The 22,881-nt window shown below is 38.9% G+C and overlaps 3 protein-coding genes across 3 annotated transcripts; 1 reads left to right on the top strand and 2 right to left on the bottom strand.

Moving 5' to 3' along the window:
* Positions 1–43: 43 nt before the first annotated feature.
* Positions 44–8,521, bottom strand: LOC145494508 (proteasomal ubiquitin receptor ADRM1-A-like). Its single transcript, XM_081473994.1, has 8 exons — positions 8,321–8,521; positions 5,317–5,569; positions 4,827–4,971; positions 3,548–3,738; positions 2,922–2,954; positions 2,258–2,418; positions 1,410–1,512; positions 44–380 (listed from the first exon to the last, which is right to left on the bottom strand). The coding sequence occupies exons 1-8, from the start codon at positions 8,513–8,515 to the stop codon at positions 217–219; spliced, it is 1,245 nt and encodes a 414-aa protein (XP_081330120.1). The 5' UTR covers positions 8,516–8,521; the 3' UTR covers positions 44–216.
* A 77-nt stretch (positions 8,522–8,598) lies between these two features.
* LOC145495147 (nucleolar transcription factor 1-like) lies at positions 8,599–12,648 on the top strand. Its single transcript, XM_081474729.1, has 2 exons — positions 8,599–9,345; positions 12,286–12,648. Exons 1-2 carry the CDS (start codon positions 8,600–8,602, stop codon positions 12,344–12,346), a joined length of 807 nt encoding a protein of 268 aa, XP_081330855.1. The 5' UTR covers position 8,599; the 3' UTR covers positions 12,347–12,648.
* A 5,276-nt stretch (positions 12,649–17,924) lies between these two features.
* LOC145495172 (uncharacterized) lies at positions 17,925–22,750 on the bottom strand. Its single transcript, XM_081474750.1, has 2 exons — positions 22,352–22,750; positions 17,925–19,914 (listed from the first exon to the last, which is right to left on the bottom strand). The coding sequence occupies exons 1-2, from the start codon at positions 22,569–22,571 to the stop codon at positions 19,697–19,699; spliced, it is 438 nt and encodes a 145-aa protein (XP_081330876.1). The 5' UTR covers positions 22,572–22,750; the 3' UTR covers positions 17,925–19,696.
* Between the last annotated feature and the right edge of the window lie 131 nt (positions 22,751–22,881).

Raw genomic sequence — 22,881 nt, 5'->3', positions numbered from 1 at the left:
ATAAAACATTAAGAGACACGTATTAAAACACACAAGTCGTTGATACCATCTGGCAAATTTTAATGAGCACACAACTGTTACAATGACGTTTCTTTGTGAACAAGCCTGCATAATAAAGAGAAAAAAAAAAACCCACTTCAAATCAACTACTTGTGCATTACTACCTGGGATTGCTATAAATCTACTTCAGTTCCACACGGTCAAGGATAACATTTCTTAGTCCAAGCTCATTGCCTCGTCTTCATCCTTATCTTTGTCCTCAGTCTCCTGATCTTCATTACCGGCCGTAGTTGGCCGTGAGGTTTCATCTGAGGTACTGGTGCTGTCAGCGGTGCTCGGACGAGACGATTCCTGAACGGCTCGCACAAATTCAACCATATCTAGAAGACAAAGTGTCCACTTCTGTGATTTCATGCACATTACTGGTTATCGTGTTATTACAAAAGTATTAAGACGTTCAACGATGTTTTGAAGACTCTATTCCAGTTGAAAGTTCCTTATCAGACTTTACTTGAATTGTCACGCAACGAGAAGCGTTGCGTGACGACACGTTAGCAAAGAGGCGCATTGCGTGACGACAAAACTAATGAGGTAGTCTATTCTAGTAACAAGCCACTTATAAATAATAACACGATAACCGGTAATGTGCATGAAAAAGAAGAAAAAGTCTCCAATTCCGTGATGTGATACACGTTACCGGTCCTTGTGATATTTCGTCCAATGACATTTTGAACCATTACATTTATTATTATTTTTGAGGGGGTTAGGTTGGGCAATTTCCACCAAAAAAAAATTCCTGCACAGCAAAAAAGGCTTGCTCAAACTGGGGAGCCATGGGGAAAAAATTGAGCAATTGCTTTGTACTATCCCGGTTAAAAAAATTATTCCATTAAAAACAATCATGCACAACCTAAAGACGAACAAAATGTCATGCCCCAGAAAATATCATTCCTCAGCAGCTTTTAATATTTATTGACGAGAAGCGCTGCGTGACAGGATGTTGGAAAATGAGGTGCGTTGTGTGATGTCACATAACAAAGTAGACTATATCTAGTCACGACCCACTTTTAAATTCTCAGAAGTCAACAAGAAGAGCATAAAGCTGATTTTAAAACAACTGAAAAACGACACTGGGTCTCATCAACATCTTATATCTGACAATTTAACACACTGTTGTAGCTATTCGAAGGAACCACAAAAGGAGTCCTCTTAAAACCACTAAAGAAAGGTAATAATCTACAAAGAATCAAGGATGGTTGAGACAGGGAAGATAAAGAATAACACAGATTACAAAATGACTAATTTAGAAAAAAAATACCAAAACTTTATATATTGGAAAATTTAGCTCAATTTTCTCCAGAAATCACAGCTCCTTTAGATAGCTAATAAATAACAAATTCGAGGTTTACCTCCTCTCCTAGCAGCTCCCATAACGTCATCACTGAAACCAAACTGCCCCATTAATGGGGCAAGCTGCCCCGACTGTAGTGCAGAACTGAACATTCCCAAGGCCTGAACACGAGAATAAGTAGTAACAGTTTCATATTTTACTTGTAATAATGATAAGAACACCTAACATTCATTAATTAAGAAGACCACATGTATGACAAATTGAGGAAAATACTAGTTCTTAAACAATGTGTTCCTCTTAGACTACTGGAACAATAGTTCCCTTGTCATGGAAACTTTACTAAGGCAACCACATCAGACAATCCAATGGCAAGGCAATGGCAATACCAGGCTAAGAGACCCATGCTGCTGAGCTGATCCCGGCTTCCATACCAATACACAGCTAGGGGCATTTATGCTGGGATTTAATGGGATGGGATGCTAGTCTGTGTCGGTCAAAGGGTCTACATATGTCGTTGGAGATTATTTTGGTTTCTGTAGGAGTAAGCCTCAGGGCTGTCAGTCAGCCTAGCAGTAACCCTAACACATGCTACAGCTGAGTACGTTTGATGGACCCTTAATATTACGGGTGAACTGGCCTATAGTTGATACAATTCAAGTAAAAGATAACAAGTTTGTTACAGGTGTGAAGATCAAGGCTACAGTTGACTTAAAACTTATTGACAGCCCTGAAAGCTACTAAGATCATTTCTAGACTGCCCAAGATGGTATCACCACATCTCCCACACATAGAGGACAAACTTAGTTTCAAAAGATTCAAGCACTACATGTAATATTCCCCTGCTATGGCTTACAATACTGATCAAATATCCTACATCTGGTCAGCCACTGACATGCTCAAACCCACCTGCTGGAACTGAGGTGAACGCAAGGTGCTTGACAGTTCTGTGGGACTCTGTGGCAGCTCCTCGCCAGCTGGAAGAAATGGAGCAAGCTGCTCACGGAACTCTGGGTCTGCCAGTAAGGGCATCAGTGAATCAGGGGTGAGCACATTGGACAGATCCACAGCTGAAATGAACAATGAATAAACAAACTGTCAATAGAGCAGGAGCTACCTACACGACGCCAAGTAAAGGTCATTGGAAAATCTGAGGGCAAAGGGGTTAAAAGCCTCAGTCATTAAGAAAAATATTTATAATAATAGTTAAACTGGAACTTCCCCTGGATATGAAAAGGTCAGGGATGCACGTCGTCTCGCTTAGGGGTGCTCAGGATGAAAAAGCCAAGTTATTTTTAGCTGTCAAAGTATCTTTTAGGGTGCACTCACAGAAATAGTATTTAAAAAAAATGCTGTCATTTCTGTTTTAAGTGGTAACTTTTCAGGGTCAAATAAAGTTCAAGCCACGCCAAGGATGATCTCCATTAGGGGTTAACTCAAATGTTCTCACAAGCATCCCCACCTTTTCATATGGGAGTCCCCCCCCCCCTCCCCACCAAGGAATTTTCCAGCCGCCTTGAAACAAACAAAAGAAAACAACTTGCACGGGAGAAGATTATTATCCATAACTTACTTTCTCTTGGCTGTTCTGCATTCTCAGTGGGTACTGCAACGACAATATCATTCAATAGTTAGTTATTCTTACTGTTCTTACTGCTAGCATTTTACTTAGTGTGATGTAAGAAAGTAACCTAGCATGCCTAGTCAGGATATTTGGAAAGGCTGACAAGTCTTCTATTTCAGTGTACCCAATGTTTCATAACCTCTTCCTTCAACCAAGAGCCACTGTTCAATATGATACCTACTGTGGCTTGTTCCATTCATGGTTGTTGGACAAGTAGAAAGAAATAAGAAAACAATAGAAAGACTACAGAGTTCTCCCCACTCATTATGTTTGTTGTTGCTACTCTACCATACACTATAGCATTTTCCCCTCATTCCAACCCAACAGCTATCCATTTTTAACTTGCAATTCCTTCTATACCCTTCCTTTTATAAGTAACATCCCTTGCAACTTTAACAGTCAAAAAATTTTCTATTATATTTTCAAGTCAGAAGCTCTGAGTGACTTCTCCAGCAAATGCCAGCTGAGCAAATTGACCAATATACATTTTACATGCAGCGTTTGAGTGTTGAAACAATGGTTACTAATTAATTTCTATGATGTGCAGCTTACAGCCCTTAGCTCCAAAAATTTACCGTTAATGTTGGACAAAATATTCTGTAAGTCACTCAGTTGCACAGCTTGCCTGGCAGGAGGCTGGGTGGGACGGGATGGAGCAGCTGGGGGCACAGTCGGGGTAGCTGTTGCAGGGCGTGGTGTGGTTGTCCCTGATGATGAGGTAGAGGAAGTACTCCTGGGTCCTGGTGAGGACTGCACCCTGGTGGGCCTATGAGGAAAAGTGGTATCGCAATACAATGTACCGTCACCTTTTTTTTTTTCTGACAATTGTTTTTGGAATTGTTTTTTTACTAATGTGCTAGAAATCAGCCCCTGTTCAGTAACAAATCTCATCGACTGATTTTATTTTTCTCTGACAGGTTTTGCCTGGTTACTAATGTCAGAATGTTTTTAAAACTAAGTATTTTATACATAAAGTGGACAAAAAATTGTCCCAATTTAAGTGTTTTGTTTTTTTTATTGAAAAATTCAAATCAATTATTCAACAGATTCAACTTGTTGGAACATTGTACAGTAAGTGAAGCTTATGACGCAGCCATTTCAGAAGTTATGAAACATATCTATTTAACAATTATTCCATGAGCACACATTGGATATAAGTTGGCTCTGATCTTCTCACATCCAAGTGTGAATGGAATAATAGACCAATTTCGATATATAAAATTCACTCTAAAACAATAGACCTCAGTATGAGGCTCTGGGGAATAACTACAGAGTTTGTGGGGTTTATTCCCCAGAGCCTCATGGTGAGGTCTATTGTGTTAGGCTGAATTTTAATATATCGAAATTGGTCTATTGTGTTATTAAAAATGCCACCAAAATATACAAAATTGTGATGTAAAAGCATATTAAAAGTTTGTTGACGACATTTCGATGCTTGGCAATTTTTTATCGTTAAATGTTTTAAAAAACCGGTTCTTTTCGTAAAATATAGAAAACTAGACTAAAATAAAAATAAAAATGCCCCCAAAAAATCATGTGTCCATGTTAACCATATTTATAGAGCATGGTATAATGGCTCATAACCCATGATGGATTCTAAGCCAATGAAAAAGCTCAAACTGCATTATCCAATGATCCAGTTTTCCATAAAACGTTTTATGTGGGGCTACAATTTTGATTTGATCAGTTTTCATTTTGCACCACTATCCCTTGAGTTCCATTGCCTTTTTCTACCACAATGCCTCTCAGCACACAACCTTAAGAAGATCGTTTTTATTTGAACATGTTCATTCTTGACTAACACGTATGCATACCTCACATTCAATACATTTCCACCACAATTCATGTACTTACGTAGGTGAACCCGCAGTAGGTGCACTTATGGAGCTGCCAGCACTAGACAGACCACCATGGCCGCCCAGTCCACCATAACCACTCAATAACTGTAACAGCTGCTGTTGATCCAAATTACCCAACAGGCCTTGCAGCTGACTATCACCTGGTAAACAATATTTAATGTTGAGCAATACTTCCTGTATGGGTCCAAACATTTTTCAAGCGCTAGATTGATAGACATGGCTCTCTTCTGCTGGTTCCAGGCCTTTTTAGTTTTAGTTAAAGTGGAACTAATGCTAGAGGTGTATAAATGGGTATTGGTGAAGTTATGCTGGGGGTAACCTTCCCACAGACTAACATCCCATCCAGGGGGAATAGAAATACTCTTAGTTACTTAAAGCTACAGAAATGGGGATAAGATCCAGCTGTGAGAGCTATTTGACCTGACACTGATTTTAACTTTACTGAAGAAATCCATAGATTCCAAAAAATAATATACAGTGCTCACCTAACTGCTCGGATAATCCAGCTAAGGCTGGGGGGAGCCCACTGCTACCACCACCTCCTGAGCCCGGGGTGGGAGGGTTGTTAAGCAAGTTGTTCACTTTGGTGGTATACTCATCATCTTTGTCCGTTTTGGGTTCTTGCATCCAAAAAAAGAACTTCCGTGTGGATGACTTGAACTTCAAGATATAGGCCCTGCCTGTTGTGCACTGTTTGACGCGTTTGTATTCAATATCATCAGGGAAGATGATCAGATCCTGTTGGGGAAGTTGTTCAAAAATGATAAATGTAGTATTAACAATGAATAGGATGTAGCTGAATGACGTATGTTGTGTGACAAGGTTGATTCAACATTGCCCCCCTCCCCTCCTCCCCCAACTCCTCCCACCCCTTCCCAGGCATTAGACAGTTTGAATTTTCAGTTGGTCAAATTTCCATCCCCCAAACACCCTCTCTTGACTTTGGGTGTCTCAAGTACTGTTTATACAACATTAGAAAATAACCCAAAACAAGTACGCGTGCTGATTGGTTTAAAACCGTGTTTCTATTAAACAATTAGATTATGAGCTCAAGATTTCTATCGTGTGATACATGTAGTTGACAAGGGCACAGCCCAATTCAACTATCATGCATAGAAATCAAGGGCGAATAATCTAATGATTTTAGTATAAATCTACTAGCCATTCAAAACTTTGTCTAAATCCTCTTCACAGACACATCGAAAATGCAAAGAAGCGGCCATCATTTTGTTAACAAGCGCACACTGCTATGCTACTCACTATGTATTTAACAGAATAGATAGTGAGTAGCATAGCCAATAAGAGAATGGCATTTTTCATAGAACACTAGTAGATTTATACTAAAGTAAATAAACCAAGGTGTCATAATCACGTAAATGGACAAATTTTTATGGCAAATGCTCATCTTGGAGCTTGCATTTCATGTTATTTGATATTGTTTACATCGCACACTTGACAACATTTGCAATTACAAGCCCTTTCTGCTTACTCCCAAGTGAAAAATTCAAAACAGAAAAGCACCCTTGGACTGAGGAAAAGAAACAAACAAGCCCAAAGAAAAAAGAAAGGACCCATTTCTGTGTAGGAAAGAATACAGAAACACCTCTCTGAAAGCCACAAAGACTCTTTAAGCAGTCTGCCTGAGCTGTCTGTACTTCGATTCATTGTCATGCTTATCGGTACTTTTGCTGGCTTTACTTGTCTTGCCGCAGATTGTTCTTTTGCCTTTGGCTACTTTGCCCGTTTTAGTCTGTTTCTCCTCAATGCAACAGCAAGATAGGAAATGTGTTGCAATGTGATGTTTTTCCCAGGAAATCCTGATCCATTGTCACTGATGCTAGGAGGTCCTATTGTTCCATTGGTTTGTGGTTTCATAAGGTGAGATAATCTCCTGGCGTGGCGCAAGTTGTTTACGAACCTTTACAAATGTTGTCTCTTGATGTCTTCTAGCCACACCAGATTAGGGTTGTGTATTTAATTTGATCAGTTAGTTAAAAATATAGATAAGCTTATATTCTTAGTTCTTATTAACCGAGCAGGAGGTCTGTATGGGAGAATCTTGACTGAGGTTGTGAGTACAGACCGAATGCAGTGAGGTCTGTGCACACGACTGAGGTCAAGATTCTCCCATACAGACCGACTAAGCTTGGTTAATAAGGTGTTTATTACATGGCAAGCAAGATAAATTTAATTCGTTTAGTGTAACTGGTTTGTACTAGCTGACATTTTGCTTGCGAACGGTGATGAGCTGAACTTTATTCAGACTGCTCATCCTCTTTACTTTTCTTTTCTTTTCTTATCAGACTTTTTGGCATTGCCATAAATAAATATTGTTAGCAGAAAATAGTCAACATTTTTGCATTAAAGTTTGCAACTTTTTCACCGCAAAATATTACCGGTCTAGATGCTGGTCTAGTTGGGAAAATCTAGACCATTTTCAAAATCGATTTCAGCCAATTGAATTCTTGAATTCGGTAGTTTCCAGTCCTTGTGAGACACAGTCATATAATAAACAGGAAATATATAACATTTATTTCCTGAGCGCATACAGCGGAGGGGAACAAAATTTATTCTCGGAAAACGGAATTTTACCTATGACGAGCACCTGAAATGTCTTAATCTGCTTTCGCTTGAAAAGAGGCGCTATCTTTTTGATGTCACATTTTTGTAAAAGGCTTTAAATGGATACTTGAATGTGAATGTATTTCCGTTTCTGAACTTTTATTCTCAAGATGACGTGCATAGGTTTAGACATGTTGATGACTACTCCTTGAAGATAAATTTTGCTAGAACGACTACTTTTAAAAACACTTATTTTAATAGAATTGTGGAGATGCGGAATTCGCTACCCTTAGATATTAGGTTATCTCCTAGTTGTGCAGTTTTTAAGTTGGGAATGAAGAAGTTTTTGAGTGAGGAATGAATATTTGATTTAATTTTTTTTTCTTGATTGTTATTACTTGATTATTTATTTAGATTAGCTACGTGGTGATCTGTCTCGCATGGAGTGTTCAACTCTTTTACAGATTATCCTTATGGCTTTGCCTGTTTGTGTATGCTTTTAGACTTAGATTTAATTACCATTAAATTGTAATAAATAAATAAACATAAAATAGAAATTTCTGGTCACTTCCAGTTCATCTTTACTGCACTGGCAGGCCTCTATATCTCGAATTAATTTTACTTGGGAAAATCAAATTAAATTTTAACGATTATTTAGTGATCGTAGAAAATGACCAATGAGCCTAAACCAATCGATTTCATTTAATTATTAAACTTGACCTTCGCTGAATCATACTGGGTGCCCAAGTAAACTGAACCTTTGTATAAGCTTACATATTTTCCGGTCTTTTCCATAAGTTTTCTGTTCTCTTCTAGTTCATCATCGTTTTGAGAGTTCTTAAGTTAACTGAAATAGCTATGTTACGCCGTAAACTATCAAACCAAAGAGGAAAGAACAAAAGAGTAATTGTCAAATTTTTGGCTTACGTCTTCAACATTTCCCGTGCCACGATCCTTCCAACAGAAATGCATCAGCGAGTCTTCACTCTGATAAATGTACACCAATCCTCTCCTTTTATCTGGTGTAACAGTTGTACCGCTCAATGACATCTTTCCAGCGCGAAATTCGACGAGATTTTTCGACGAAGACCTGCCAGCATGGCCGAAAAGTCCGCTCGACATCTTGAATCGAGAAGTATGAGTCAGCTTCGCGCACCGTTGAGACTGGAACCGAACATCAGCGACCGCGTCAGGTCCGCGTTTAAAATGGCGGCTGTTAACGGTGAAAACGTGGTCGAAGAAACGAAGGCAAAAGCTAAAGTTTGGACGCAAGATCAGGAGCTGAAGCTATTGCAAAATGTGGAAAATCACTTGCAAAATTCTGAAAGAGTGAAAGATATTTACGTTAAGGACATCGTGTGGAGTAAAATTGCGTTTGAAGACTTTGACGAACATGATGTCCATAAACGTTGGAATGCCTTAACCTCCAAGATTCGTAAAATGAGAACAGCAAAAGAGATTTTAGAGGATGCTAAAATAAAGGTAGCTGACAAGGAGGATGACGTGAAGTCCAGGAAGAGGAAAAGAGACGACAAAGATCCCGCTTTCCCGAAAACGCCGCTCACCTCTTACCTCATCTTTTGTGAGGAGAAGCGGCCTCGTTTAGCCCAGCAATACGCAAACCTCAGCAGCAAAGAACTGACGACAAAATTAGCCAAGAAATGGCAAAAGCTCAGTGACCAGAAGAAACAAAAATATCAGGATATTTACTGGGAAAATAGGAAGAAATTTGATCACGACATCACACAGTATTTTATTGAGCACTATCCAGATGAAAAGCCACCGAAAACAGCGTTTGAGCTCTGGTCTGAGAGCAAGGAAAAAGAGATGAAGAAAGATCGACCGGATATGTCTCAGAAGAAGTTAAATAAGAAAGTAAAGAAATATTGGGAGAAACTAGAAGAGAGCGAAAAAGAAAAATGGGAAAAGAAAGCAAAGCGTGAGGTAACAAGGTATATTAAAAAAATGAAAAAGAAGGTATAAGATTTAAAAAAAAAAGTGAAAGAAGGGTATCCGCCGGTTTCACTATCTGTCGAGTCCAGTACGTTCGACTTCGCTACATGTTCACTACCCACAACTTCCAGCTCACTGCCTATTTAGTTTGCATTGTTTATTATCAATAAAACTAAAACTTCGTGAAACAAAAATAAAATGTATAGACCTAAGACCTCACACACATATGGATTATTCCTCTTTCTCTCATCCACTGCCAAGCCAAACTTGGTTAGTTGAGGTAGTGAACTCGACTGGTGGATAGCAAACATGTAGCAAACTCAAACCTTGCGAACTTGGCAGGTAGCAAAACCTGCGTAAATCGATAGAAGGAAGAGATGACTATATGTCACCAAAGGCTGTCCAGGCTTTGCATACATTCCAGGTGATATTGTGATTTTGGGAAAATACACAAAAATTGCTCTATTGAAATGTTATGTTTTGAAATGATCTTAATAATTTTGACTTATCTTTTGTCTGTCTTGTCTTAATTTAATGTTTCTTTATTCCTGGAGCCAGGTTAAAGCCATTTAGGAGACTTATGCTGTCTGGGATTTTGCTCCGTAATCTGGCTTTAGGAACAGTGAAATGTTAATATTATGCTGTAAATTATGTCAGACATACAGTAAGTCACATCTAGAGAAACTCTTTTTGAAATATATAGCATTTAGGGCAATTGTTGTGAATTTTCATACATTGTCTAAAATGGCTGATCTAAACACAGGGGGCCCACACAAGCAGTGTGTCTGTTTGTATGTTCAAAATATAAAGAAATGTATGGGAATATTGAAGATTCTTAATATCATAAACTTACATCAAGTAATGTCTATATTAAAGCTCAATATAAACGTAAACCTATCTCAGTTGATAAGTTAATAAAGATGGTGAATTTTGACCTTGACCAAATGACCTTGCTCTCCATGAGTTCTCATAGCTCAGTGGATAGAGCACCCGCCCGGTGTTCGGGAGGTCATGGGTTCGATTCCTGTCGGGGACTCAGAATTTTTCTTTGTCCCACGCTTGTGTCATGTTGATTAATTCACCTTCACCTATCTCAGTTGTCGTGTATTGTTGTTTCTGCAGCTCAGAATGGCGAATTTGAGCAATTTGGTGGGTTTTGTGCTAAACAATGCATTTAATCAGTATGGAGCAAACAGTGTGACGGTTGCTCCTTGGCACACCAAATCTCAGCTGCGGATGTTGGTCACTTCAAAAGCTGCATTTCTCAAAAATTACTTGGTGGTTAGCACTTGAATGAATCTTCAACTGAATACCATGAGAAGAAGCATCAACCTTTCAGTTTATCTGGTGTACAGTTTGGAAGCTGGACGATTCTAATTTCTGGGTGATCGATGAAAACCGGCTTGGCACTGGAGCGGTCAAAAATGAGCTCTCCACCCTTGTTCTCCTTTTGTAACATGTAGTAACAGTCAACACAAAACCCACCCAATTGCTCAAATTTGCCAATGCTTTTGAGCTGCAGAAACATCAATATACAACAGCTGAGGTAGGTTTACGTTCATTTTGAGCTTTAATAAAGACGTTACTCGATGTAACTTTACGATATTAAGACTCTTCAATATTCCCATACATTTCTTTCTATTTCGAACATACAAACAGACACGCCGCTTGTATGGGCGCCCTGTGATCTGAAATCATTATAATAATTATGGCCAACAGCATAAATGTCATTAGATTGCATATAAAGCCTGGGCTGTCAGGCTGTGATACTGCCAGATACTGACCCATAAATTATGGGTCAGTATCTGGCAGTATTCCAGCAGACATGTCTGTCATACTTTTCAGGGGTTGAATGATACCACATGGAATGTTTACCTGTTTTTTGCATTAATGTTTGCACATACATGAGCTAAGTTAGGGAACAAAGTAGACTAATAGGTTAGGGTTTCCAAAGTTAGCTCCATTTAGCATGTTTGAAAAATAATATGGATTCTGTTACCTTTGTAATTTCAGAGGTTTCATTAAAATTTCTGCTGACATTTCCAGCACATTTTAATCGCTATCAAATTAATTTAAAAAGTTTACAAATGTAGAAAAACAAGTTCTGAGATGGTACTCTTGGTTTGCTCAGTCTGAGTCACCTTCAATTTTAAACTACTGGTAATCATTTTTCTGTCAGGGACAGAAGGTAATAGAGAGGTGTTGCTAGATTTTTCCTGTAGACACACAGTGAAACAATTTTGTGACCAATCAATGTAAATTATTTATTCATATCCTCAAGAATAAAAAGTGTACCATTTTTTTGGAACTCTGGAAACCAATATTGATCTGGTTGTCCAAAACTGTAGGTTTCAGTCATAATGTGAAATTCTTTAACACAGTTTATCTCAAAAATGTGGTAACACTGAAGTTGGATTAGAAAAAAGTGGTATTGCAGAGCATTACATTTTGCCTTGCTTTGTAAATAAGCATGTTACATGTATTTACAGACTGCAGTTATATTGTAAATATGCAAGTACAGCCCACCTAGAGTTACTGTAGTCAATAATAATTTATTATTGGCTTCAATGATATTTAGCATTATTTAGCACTGTAATGTAGCATTATTTATTTTGTAAATAAGCTTAGTATATTACATACTGCCTATGCAATATCATTTAGCACTTGAGAGATTGGATTTCCAGTTATTAATAGTTATTGAAGAAGTTAATTTTTATTCTTCGTCTTTTCATAGAGACAATATTTTAAATTTCAAATTTTCAACTTCTTTTAGACATTATCATAATAAAACTTAGAGTGATTCAAATATTATTGATTACTGTGGAAAACTTGCTAACTCTTTCACTTTAAAAATGAGTGTTCAGGTTCAAACTTGAAAAGTTTCAAATTTCAGGGACCAATTGAACCTCTTCTGGTACCTCATAACATTAATTCTTTAGATCTTACCTTTTTCATCAATCTCACTCCCAGAGGTCACAGTCATTTTGGTTTGGAAGGTGAGCCAGTATTAGTCACAGCAGATACTCTTTGCACACATGTCCAGAAACTGGAAACAGTGAAACTGGGACCAGGATTTTCTGATTTTGGTTTTTGATTTTGTCCAGAGTGTTGAGTATTTGGCCACTGCTGAGTGAAAACACACAGGCTTTGAGGATGAGATTGGTCTTTCACTGGAGTGTTCATACAAGCAAATCTTTATATCCAGTGGTGACAGAGCTCCCTATGCTATGGCAAAAACTTGAAATTCAGAAACAGAAAATCCTGGGTCCATTCATCCTCAGAGACCCAGGTAGTTAGTTGGGGCAGGAGGAAATAAATCAGGCAAAAATCGAAGTGTCAAAGGTTTACAAGTAAGATGGGAACTTGTGAACCTTCAATGCTTCAATGTTTACCTGATTCATTTCCTCCCACCCCAGCTAACTGCCCTTGGGTCTTCAAGGATGTGTTCCAGTTTGATTGGGCTGATGTATTCAACTTTGATAGTGTTTTCTAAACACGTGTAGGGAGAGCAACCAGGTAATGTTGGCTTATCCTCTGATTTCACGTTGTGCAGTTCCAGAAAATATTGGGCCATACTCCCCCACAGAAGGGATTGGGATTTCCTGGGGTTGGTGGGTTCTCTAAGACCAAAACATTTAAAGGAATATATCAAGCTTAATTGAAATTTCCAGAGGGTTGGGGGGTCTTAGAAAAATCCGTCCCATGGGGGAGATTATGGATAGTTTCTGGAACTACACATTGTGTGAATTATGCATCAGTAATAGTATTTATTTACTTATTCAATATTTATTTATTTATTTATTTATTTATATATTGATATATCGCACGATGAGACATGGAACTTTAAAATTATGTTTTGCAGTATCATTATTCGGTACTCGCTTTGAGTCGAAAGCTTCAAAACCAAAACAAACCAAAAAAAGAAACAAGAAGCTCAGCGATCTTTAAACTTGGCCTGGCTGCTTGGCCACCAAAGAAACCACTTTTTGCATGGAAGTCACGGCACGACACAGCAAAATCCAAGCAAGTTTAAACATAAAATCCAAACCTTAACGCGAGACATGGCCAGCCGTAGAAGGGGCCAAACACTCCGTAAGGATATTTGCTATTATATGGCAAGGTGGGCTGTGGGCTTGAGGTAAATCCGAGCGATTAGCTTGGTTCACAGTAGCATGCGCACCACGAACATTGTTTTACGTTACTAAGCGACGTGTTGCTAAGCAACGGCTGTTGAAAGTTGATTTCCGACTTGAAAAAGAATAGTGGACAATCCAAGAAGGAAAGTTTGTAGCGGCCATAGAATCGCTTCTTTAGCAATGAAATGTTTTTCCGTGTTTAATTCCCGTATTACTGTCTCCCTACACCTTCTCCAACTTGCAACTTGCCTGAAAGCACGAATAGTTGTTATTTCTACAGAAAGAAAGCTTTTGATTAGTTTTGAAAAGTGGCAGGGTTTTGAGGCAAGGCAACAAGAAACTAAGGCAAATGTATTTCAGTTCAAACAATGGAGTTACCGATTTTGTGAAAATAATATGTTTACTCGAAAATCCATACAAAGTGAACTAAATGTGAGTTACCCCTGAGACAAAAATACGGCAGATCCTTATTCCCCTACGATACATAGAGAGCTCAGCATGCATTTCCGCCATGTATTTGAACGAAGGTCGGGCTCGAACGAGTATAAAGGATAGTGGTTTGCATTAGTTTAACGTGAAAAGTTATGTGATATTTTTCCCTCGTGAAACGTGATCTGACAAACAGCCGTCGCGCCACTTAAAAAAAAAATCAACAATTTGAAGATTTCAACATCAACCATTTTTGGTGAAATACCCTTTGAAAACATGGTTCCATTACAGCAAAGCCATTTCTATCTCCGTGTTTGTCACTGATGCCCCGTCCACAATACGCTGGAGAAATTTGAAGACGCAACAATCACCGGTCATTTTGGATTTGTGTTTAAGGAAATCTCGGGCAGCGAAATCACCTGATTATCCTTTTGTCATCGTTTTCGAAAAGCGCTGTTTCCCAAACGTTTTCCGTGCACACTAAATCGCAAAACCGGCGTTTTCAAATTCTTCCGGTTCGAAGACTCAAGAGCGTTTTCGCAGAGCTCCGTTTCGGTATACGGATTAGCGTGGACGGTAGGAGTGAACCGCGTAGAAAGAAAGCTGCGTTTTCAAATCTCTCCGGAGTACTTTGGACGGGACCTCAGTATACACAAAATAAATTTTAACTGTATTACAGTGTAAAATCGTGACGGTATCCCCGAACTATTGACTTACGATTCGTCTTCACCTTGAGGCAACGAGGGAAATACACACGGTGTCCCAAACTTCTGCTTTTGTACTGGCGCTTCAAGCCTTATACTTGAATCAGTGATGAGGCGAAGTTCTATTTTCAATCGCAAATTTTCTTGGGCCAATCGTTTGGCTCGATCCGCGAGCAAGCATTGTCGTCCTTTACTTCGGAGATTATTTTGTTTCTTTTTCGGATTGCGAATAAACTGATCAAGACGCCCATATTGAGATTTCACCGCATATGAGCAGGCTGTCTTTCTGATTTGATTTTCTGCTTTTGTAAGCATACTCTTAAGTTAACTGTTTGTAGTCCAGAATAAACGTTATTAAGACCTGCTAATGAAGCACACGGAAATAATCCTCAAATCTGACCTGTTATTTAGAAAAATAATTCTACCAATTAGTGCGTTATTCAGTCGGAAAGCCTCTAATTATTCTGTTTTATACTAGCGTTTAACTGCCTTTCCATTTTTCTCGTAGTTCTTTTTCTTTCAGCCTAGCGTTGTGTGAGAAGAAGGCATTTTGGACATCAATATATTTTTTGTCATCATCGAATTTTCAACGAAAACTTTCTCAAAACGTTGCCCCTAAAACTGCCATCGCATGCCTGACAATTACACAAAACTGAGAAAACGAACGAAAACGAAAAGCTTACTCATTGTTTGCAAATTTATTGTTTCTGTGTTCGTCACTTACGTACTCTTCAGAACGCACATGTGCATCACCAGAATTACTGACAGATCACGTTTTGTGAAGAAAGCAAAAGCTCATTTCCCGACTGTCTACCTCGTTCTATCGACTGATGACCTGAATAACAATTGACAAATTACGTAACAAAAAAGAAGAGCTGTTTCTGCATACCTTTTCTCTCACGTCTTTGACGCTATGTTTATATTTGAGATGGAAAGAAACGACTTTTTATAAGCCGTTTTAAGTCTTCATAATCCGTGAAAGATTTTGCCAAAAATGCCCCTGGAGTTACTTATCATGCCATTCTATTATTATTATTTTATTTTATTTATTTATTTATTTTTTTTGATCACGCCGCTCTAGATTGTTCTTTTGATGACGAAAAGCTCGTTTCACGGAATTCACGGGAATGCAACGCATAACGCTTGACGGAACACGCAGCGATTGAAAACGTCTTCAAAACCAGCATGGTGCCAATCATGATCAGACAACGCTAGCTGAAACAACTATAAACAACGTCTACTTCCCGCTTAATCTCACGAATTATTTTACTAAGCCTTCTGCATGGTCTAAACAAAATAAGCCTTAATTGCAGATACTAAAATACTCGGTGTTTCAGAAGATAATTCCCTAGTTTGAGTTACGCCAGTCAAGCATCATGGTAGTTTGAGTAATAATTCATTACTCATCATTTATTTAGCCTGCGAACAGGCTCCCGGAGAAGACGGAAAAAAAATTCGGCCAACGCGAAATAGAAGAATGAGCAAAGCGATCGGGGTGATCATTCGGGCCCATCGGGAGCCTGGTCGCAGGCTGTCATTTATTTCGTTATTTTCTATGAAGCGTATGCACATGACGTCATGGCAGCCATATTAGTGTTCCAAAACAGTGAAACGGCGATCATGCTGGTGAACAGAACCAGTCCTGTGGGAGTTCAACTTTTTCTTCTGTAAACACTTATGTAAACACTTTCTTTTGTTCCGATAAATTTGCGCGGCTGCTGCACACGTGAGTGAACACGCTCTATTTCTGTTACAGCATTTTGAGACAATTAAGATATCTTTTCATTGTCATTATATTAACACTTAGTTTCAGAAGAGTTTCAGTGAATCATATAAAACGTTTCCAATCATTTCTTTTTTTTTTCTTTTTTTTTTTCATGCTAAGAAACTATGTTTGTTGGTCACCAATTGAAACAAACTCACATTGGTTAATTAGCCAGAGTTGAGAAACTGCTGACCGTGGCTCACTCTTGCATGACACGACAAAGATATGTTATGTTGCTAGGCAACTTTTTGCCGGCTCGTGTTAATATTTTCTGTTATTATATGGCTGTGTCTCACAACGACTGGGATTTACCGAATTTACGACTTTGATTGGCTGAAATCGATATTGAAAGCGGTCTAGATTTTCCCATCTAGACCTGCATCTAGACCGATTATATTACATTTTGCGGTGAAAAAGTTGCAAACTAAAATGCAAAAGTTTTGAATATTTTCTTCTAACAATATTTATTTATGGAAGTGCCCAAAAGCCTGATGAGAAAAAAAAGCATAGAGGACGAGCAACCTTTGACAGAATTAAGTTCGGCTCATCGCCGTTCGCAAGCAAAATGTCAGCTAGTACAAACCAGTTACATTTAAAACGAATTAAATTTTTCTTGGTTGCCATACAATAAACATCTTATTAACCGAGCTTAGTCAGTCTGTATGGGAGAATCTTGACCTCGGTCGTGTGTACAAACCTCACTGCGTTCGGTCTATACTAACAACCTCGGTCAAGATTCTGAGCCCCTATCTCCATCCCCCTTCTCGATGCCCCATTCAGGGAGGGGGGAGTGTCTGAGTATCCAACATCCCGTAATTTTCCCCTTTATATCCTGTATCACATTAACATTTTATCCCGCAGCTCGAAAAAGCCTAATGGGGCCTCCCTCCCCAAACTCCGCCTCCATGCCTCCGCCCGTCGTATGTAGATGCTCTTTGTTATAATGAACTGACAAATACTTCGAGTATTATACTTAACGTGAACTGCGATGCTAAAAGAAATATCCCGGTGGAGTGGGGAGAAATTTAAAGCCATCCACCAACCCCACCCACCCCCTGTGCGTCCGAGGATTAATCTGCTCATAGACATACACTTAATATAAACACGGTTAAAACATCAGTTACAAGATTGAGATTTAAAAAAAAAAGACTGATTTACGTGTTTGCTGTGTGGGGAGTACGAGGAAGACAGTTGGCGATTTATCTCATTTCTAAAGTTAATAAAGGATCTAATGGCTCTGATGTTAGATGGAAGGCTATCCCACAAATGTGCACCACTGTAGCAGAAACTACGTTCCAAAAAATCGGTACGGGGCTTAGACAGAGCCAATTTGTTTTCAATATTTCCGAGTCCATAGTCCGTGCTGATCCTGTAACGCATTCGACGCAATATAGTTAATGTTTTAACAATCTGCTAAAGAAATAGTTGCTACAAAATTAACGACAATAACAGTGACAACACTTTGCTTGTATCATAGAAAGAATTTACTTCAAAAATTTACAAGAAGTTGGTAGTCTAACAATTTCCACAATAAGCGCCTCTCTCTCTCTCTCTCTCTCTCTCTCAATCAATGCAAAGTGCTCTATGACCATACCCGTGAATTTCCTGTTGAATAATGATTGACATAAGATAACCTTTGGGTAATAACAAACTACTCTTCTCAAATTAAAACGCTAACGTGTTAAAGAGGAAAAATTTCAGTAAGCAATGACCAAAGCTTCCTTAAATGAAGATAAAGATTCTGAGAGTAAACTTTTACAAAGATCATTTCTCCGGACTTCATGCCCACAACAGAAATAGAGGATATTACACGGTGGCGAGAGGATATGAATTTTATGTTCTCGTGGCAAGAACAATATCTCACGAGTGAGCGAAGCTCACTCGTGAGATATTGTTCTTGCCACGAGAACATAAAATTCATATCTTCGAGCCAACGTGTAATGTTCTTTTTATTATATGGAGGAACCAATTCAACAAAAGCAAAAGGCGGGAATCGTGACTTCATTGAACGATACGACACTCACAAAGGTGACATACGGAAAATACGCCACTCGGGTCCCGGATGAAGTGGCGTATGGAATCTACGAGTGGTTTAGTTCCCAGTAAAACACTCTTCTCCACATAATAAAAATTATTATCGTGTCGTTTCTGTAGGATAGCTCGGTTTCGACCACTGCTAGTATTGCGAGCCCAGCCATCGTATGCAAGGAGATATGTCAAACCATGTATGGCCCGCAAAACAGCGGAGTTACGAAAAGTTAACAGATGATCGACCAACCCCTCATTTAGCATAGTCTGATCTACCACTATAACCTGTAACTTGCTTATGCAATTCACGGGTTAAAAATGAGCCCCACCAACCTTTCCCCTTCCCCGCCGAAATCTACCATCGACGTAAAAATCCTTCCCTAACTTATTTGATTCTAAGATCCTTTTGGAGAGCTTGTCTGTTACTTTATGCTGTTAGAGTCTGTTATTTTATGTCGTTATACTTTCACCACGCGATATTCTCTCAGGTACAAGAAATGTTTCTAATTATCTCAACATCTTGTGAAAAAAAATTAACCCAATCATTTTTGAAACACAACTGAGATTCTTTCTGGTAACAAGCCCGCTTTCCCACCCCACCCCCTTCGATAATAAGCTTCCTCCATAGTTGATCCAACAAAGCGAAATGAAAGGATTAGAATGAAATTACGCCCTGGGTTTATATTCGGGATTTTGAGGTAGCGAAAGTAAACTTCGTTCAAATTAAGATACTATTCTTAACTGATACAAGAAGAAGTGACGCTGAACAAGGGCTTCAGTTACAGTTTACAATGTATTCGATTGAAGGAAAGTTCTACGCTGAGCGTAGGAATAGAAGATTGATTCTTACTGCTTTACACTGTCGAGTTAAAATTGTTGCAAGAAATGTTCTAGATAGTTGACACGCGTTGAAATAGTTGCGCGCAATTTTGCAGATATAATGGATCGACGCTCGTTGAAATTATTTCTCACACTGTTGGAGAAGTGCAGAGCGATTTCACTCCTCGGCAATCGACTGTGACAGGCTACAATATTGTGCGAAACAATTTCCATATGGACATACGATGAAGTTTTAGAAAGTGCGAGAAAATTGCGGCCGTGCTGCATCGCTTGCCCATGTCAAACTGCCCTTCGCGGTTCGGGGTGGAACTGTACAAAAAGTTTCAAATAGTCGAAGACTCTCTCATATGATATGCCCTTACAAGTTTTCATATATACTTTTAGTTACTTGTATGGCCTTTTGTTGAAAGACGTCAGAGTTTACAGCGTTCAAAAGCTGGCTGTATTTTTACTTCATTGTGCATTGTTCTGATCCATTCTTCACGCCGCAGACAGCAACATTACCTCCTGCTGCACAAGCATCCTTGGTCTTTAGGTCTTCCAGCTCGGTGATCAGCTCTTGCTCCTCTTTCTTCAGAGTCTCTAGCTCTAATTGAAGGACGTTTTCAGTCAAGCTAGTCTGAGAAGTTGCAATTTCGCGCTCATTTGCTATTCCTGTGTCATCCGCTAGAAAATAAAAGAGGAATAGTTGTCAAGCGCGTTCTAACTTGTTCTTGTCGATATAAAAGACTAAAGCTTATAGTTCAAAAGCGGCGAGCGATATTTTATGCCTTTCCTGTATACCTTGAGTTTTTGAGTACTTTTCTTTGTCGCTCTCTTGCAGCATAAAGTGGAAGTACTGAAGCGCTATAGTGGCATTTTTTCTGTCACAATGAGCGAGCCTGAAGCGAACGAACAATCGAGGCAGCAGATCTAATCGGTATAAAAATTCGAGACTATAATCTAGCTCTTGATTTCGGTTTTCTTGTAAGATAAATGAAATTGCTTCATGTCCTTCTTCGAGAGTAACACCTTTAACCTTTAACCAGCGAATTTTCTCTCGATTTCTCAGCCTCCCTCGACAGAATAATTTGTCGACTCTTGCATTTGCTGGTAAAATTCTTCTCCACTGATACAGTTTTACTTTAACGGCTGTCAAGTGCACAATTTTACGAGCATTCTGTACAGCTTGCGAATTTTCCTGACAATACCGTATGGGGCCCAGTTCTCGGCCACAAAAAACGTAAACTTGTATTTCTTACCTTGGAATAGCCGTAAGGACTTAAAATTTCACGAGCAACTAGCTTCAGCATTCAGTTTACACATGTAGAGCTATCGACTGCTCAACGTTTTTTTCTCCCGGGTAATAACGAAAATGGAGGCTTCGTTCGTGGGCCCAGTTATCGGCCAGCGGGTCCAGTTCTCGGCCACAAAAGAGTGGACGCGATTCCTCACAATAAACAACGCTTTATTACCATTTTTTGTTGTTAAATCACTTATAAGGCTTGTGTTTTGATATTTCGATCACAAATTATCCTTAAAGAGGTTTGTTTCATGTTAGAAATGGAAGTTTTTTTGCACACCTAGTTTTTCTCTTGTGTGCAGTCACGCGAAGCTAAAAAAGAGTTGGGTATTTAAAACGGGGTTAAGTCATGATCAGAGCTCATAGTTTCCAACATACCACCCCATTACAGCTTTATTTTTATAACTAACTTGACACGAATACTCCACACAAAACTATGAGCGCTTTTAATGTTGAAGGCGAGCAGGGTGGCCGAGAATAGGCAAATACGCAAAAGTACTAAGGAAATATTGAGGAGTGAATTTAGGTCAAAGAACTAAACAGGCCAGGAAAAGTTTACATTTCACAGATAGTTTTATCACTCTACGTCTTTTATGCCAAGATGTTGGCTCATTTGGGCTTTCTAGACGGACAAAATATAAACTTTGAATTAAACCATGTAATTCGAGTAGCCGTAAACAAACACGTTTTCGGGGAAACCAAATTCACCTGCCTACGCGTCACCTCGACGTGCTCACAGAAAAACTCGGCAGGACGAAACAAAACTCGGCAGAACGGAAGATAAGGAATCAAGCTACCTTTGGAAGCAATCGCTTTTTATTCAGATTCATTTGTGGCGCGAAAAATGAACGCTGAACAAAAGATGGCCGAGGACTGGGCCCGGCCGAGAACTGGGCCTCACACTGTACATGATGGCAGGTGATTTCATTCGACACAGGTTATTTCCAGCTGCTTGCTTTTTTTTAAAGAACACTGCCGTTTCCTAGTTTCCGTTAAATATACGCAATAGTAAACTTACACAAACAACAATTTAGACTGGTTGCGCAGTTAAAAAAGAGAGAATTTTAGAACAAGATGCCTTAAAGGCAAAAAATAAAAATCAAATAGAGTAAATATAGCACTGGCTGTTTTGCACAACTTTTTTTATGAATTTGTAAATTCTAACTAAAATATTTTGCGTTTCTTGAGTCAATTAAGTTATTCTCATCGATGAAGTTTGACGGATAGCGAGCAGTGATAGACCTGGTAAAAACGATCGTTCGAGTGTTGTTCGGTTTTAACCGTATTTCCTCGATTCAATCCGCTTTAGTTTTGCATTTTGGAGCGAAGAGTGAATTATATTCGAGACCTGAGAGACAGGTAAAAAGAGAAACTGTTCTAAGTTTCTATAGCTAGTTATCGGCGCTTTCATGATCAACAAGTTCGAAAAATGAAATGGGAGATCAGTCATAAAAGAATTTGTGAATATTTAGGAAACACACAAAATTCACCTAAGTTTCGTTTGAGGCGGTGTTTTGAAATTTATTTAAAAATATATTTATCACAACATTAAAATGAATAAATGTCAAACATAAAGAAAATAAAGTACTAATGATCGGCAAATGAACACTAAACAGCCCATGCACTTCTTTGTCGCAAGGAAGTTTTCGTTTTTAGTAATATAAAGCTAAAATATATGAACAGCTCCAGTTCTTTTTTCGCCGCTGAAACTGGGGTGGAATATCACGCTGTCGTAACAATGTTTTAACGTTCTAATTATGGCTGTTCTACTTTCATTTAATCCCTGAAACAACGACAGTTTAAACATTTACAATGCCTCACCGTTTGTCGGCGAAAAGTGGTGAATATGTCCGCCATTAATGCTGCATGTTAACAGCTCCTTGTCTTTAAGCATGGCGTTTATTTCAGCTTTCAACCGAGACGCTTCCGCAGATAGTCTTTCGATTCTTGCCTGAAGTCGGACATTCTCTTGCCTCAGCTGTGTAACGCAGGTTTTATTTCGGCTGTCCGTCCCTCTCGCTATTCCAATTGCCGACCCCATGTACGTGTTGTGTCTGCTGCTGTAAAAAGAAATTGTAATAAACTGAACGAAAAATCAGTAGATGAAGTTGATGGCTTGGTCGCCTCCTGGTAACGTTCTTTTCAGCTCAAAACAAGGCTTTTGGTATGGTGTCCAACATCCGGCGACTTGTTTCCAATTCACTTTAGTTCAAAACACTATACAAACCACCTTTAGCAGCACTGAATTAATCTCAAATTACCTCAATATCTTTAAGGAAAAAAGTTGCATGGCAACATATTCACTGTTATTGAGATACCTTCGACTCGCAGACAAAATTGTGTGCTTTACA

This window comes from Orbicella franksi, chromosome 8 (assembly GCF_964199315.1).
Source record: "Orbicella franksi chromosome 8, jaOrbFran1.1, whole genome shotgun sequence".
NCBI lineage: Eukaryota > Metazoa > Cnidaria > Anthozoa > Scleractinia > Merulinidae > Orbicella > Orbicella franksi.
The sequence above is the reverse complement of the archived record's forward strand: the minus strand, read 5'-3'. Positions and strand labels throughout refer to the sequence as shown.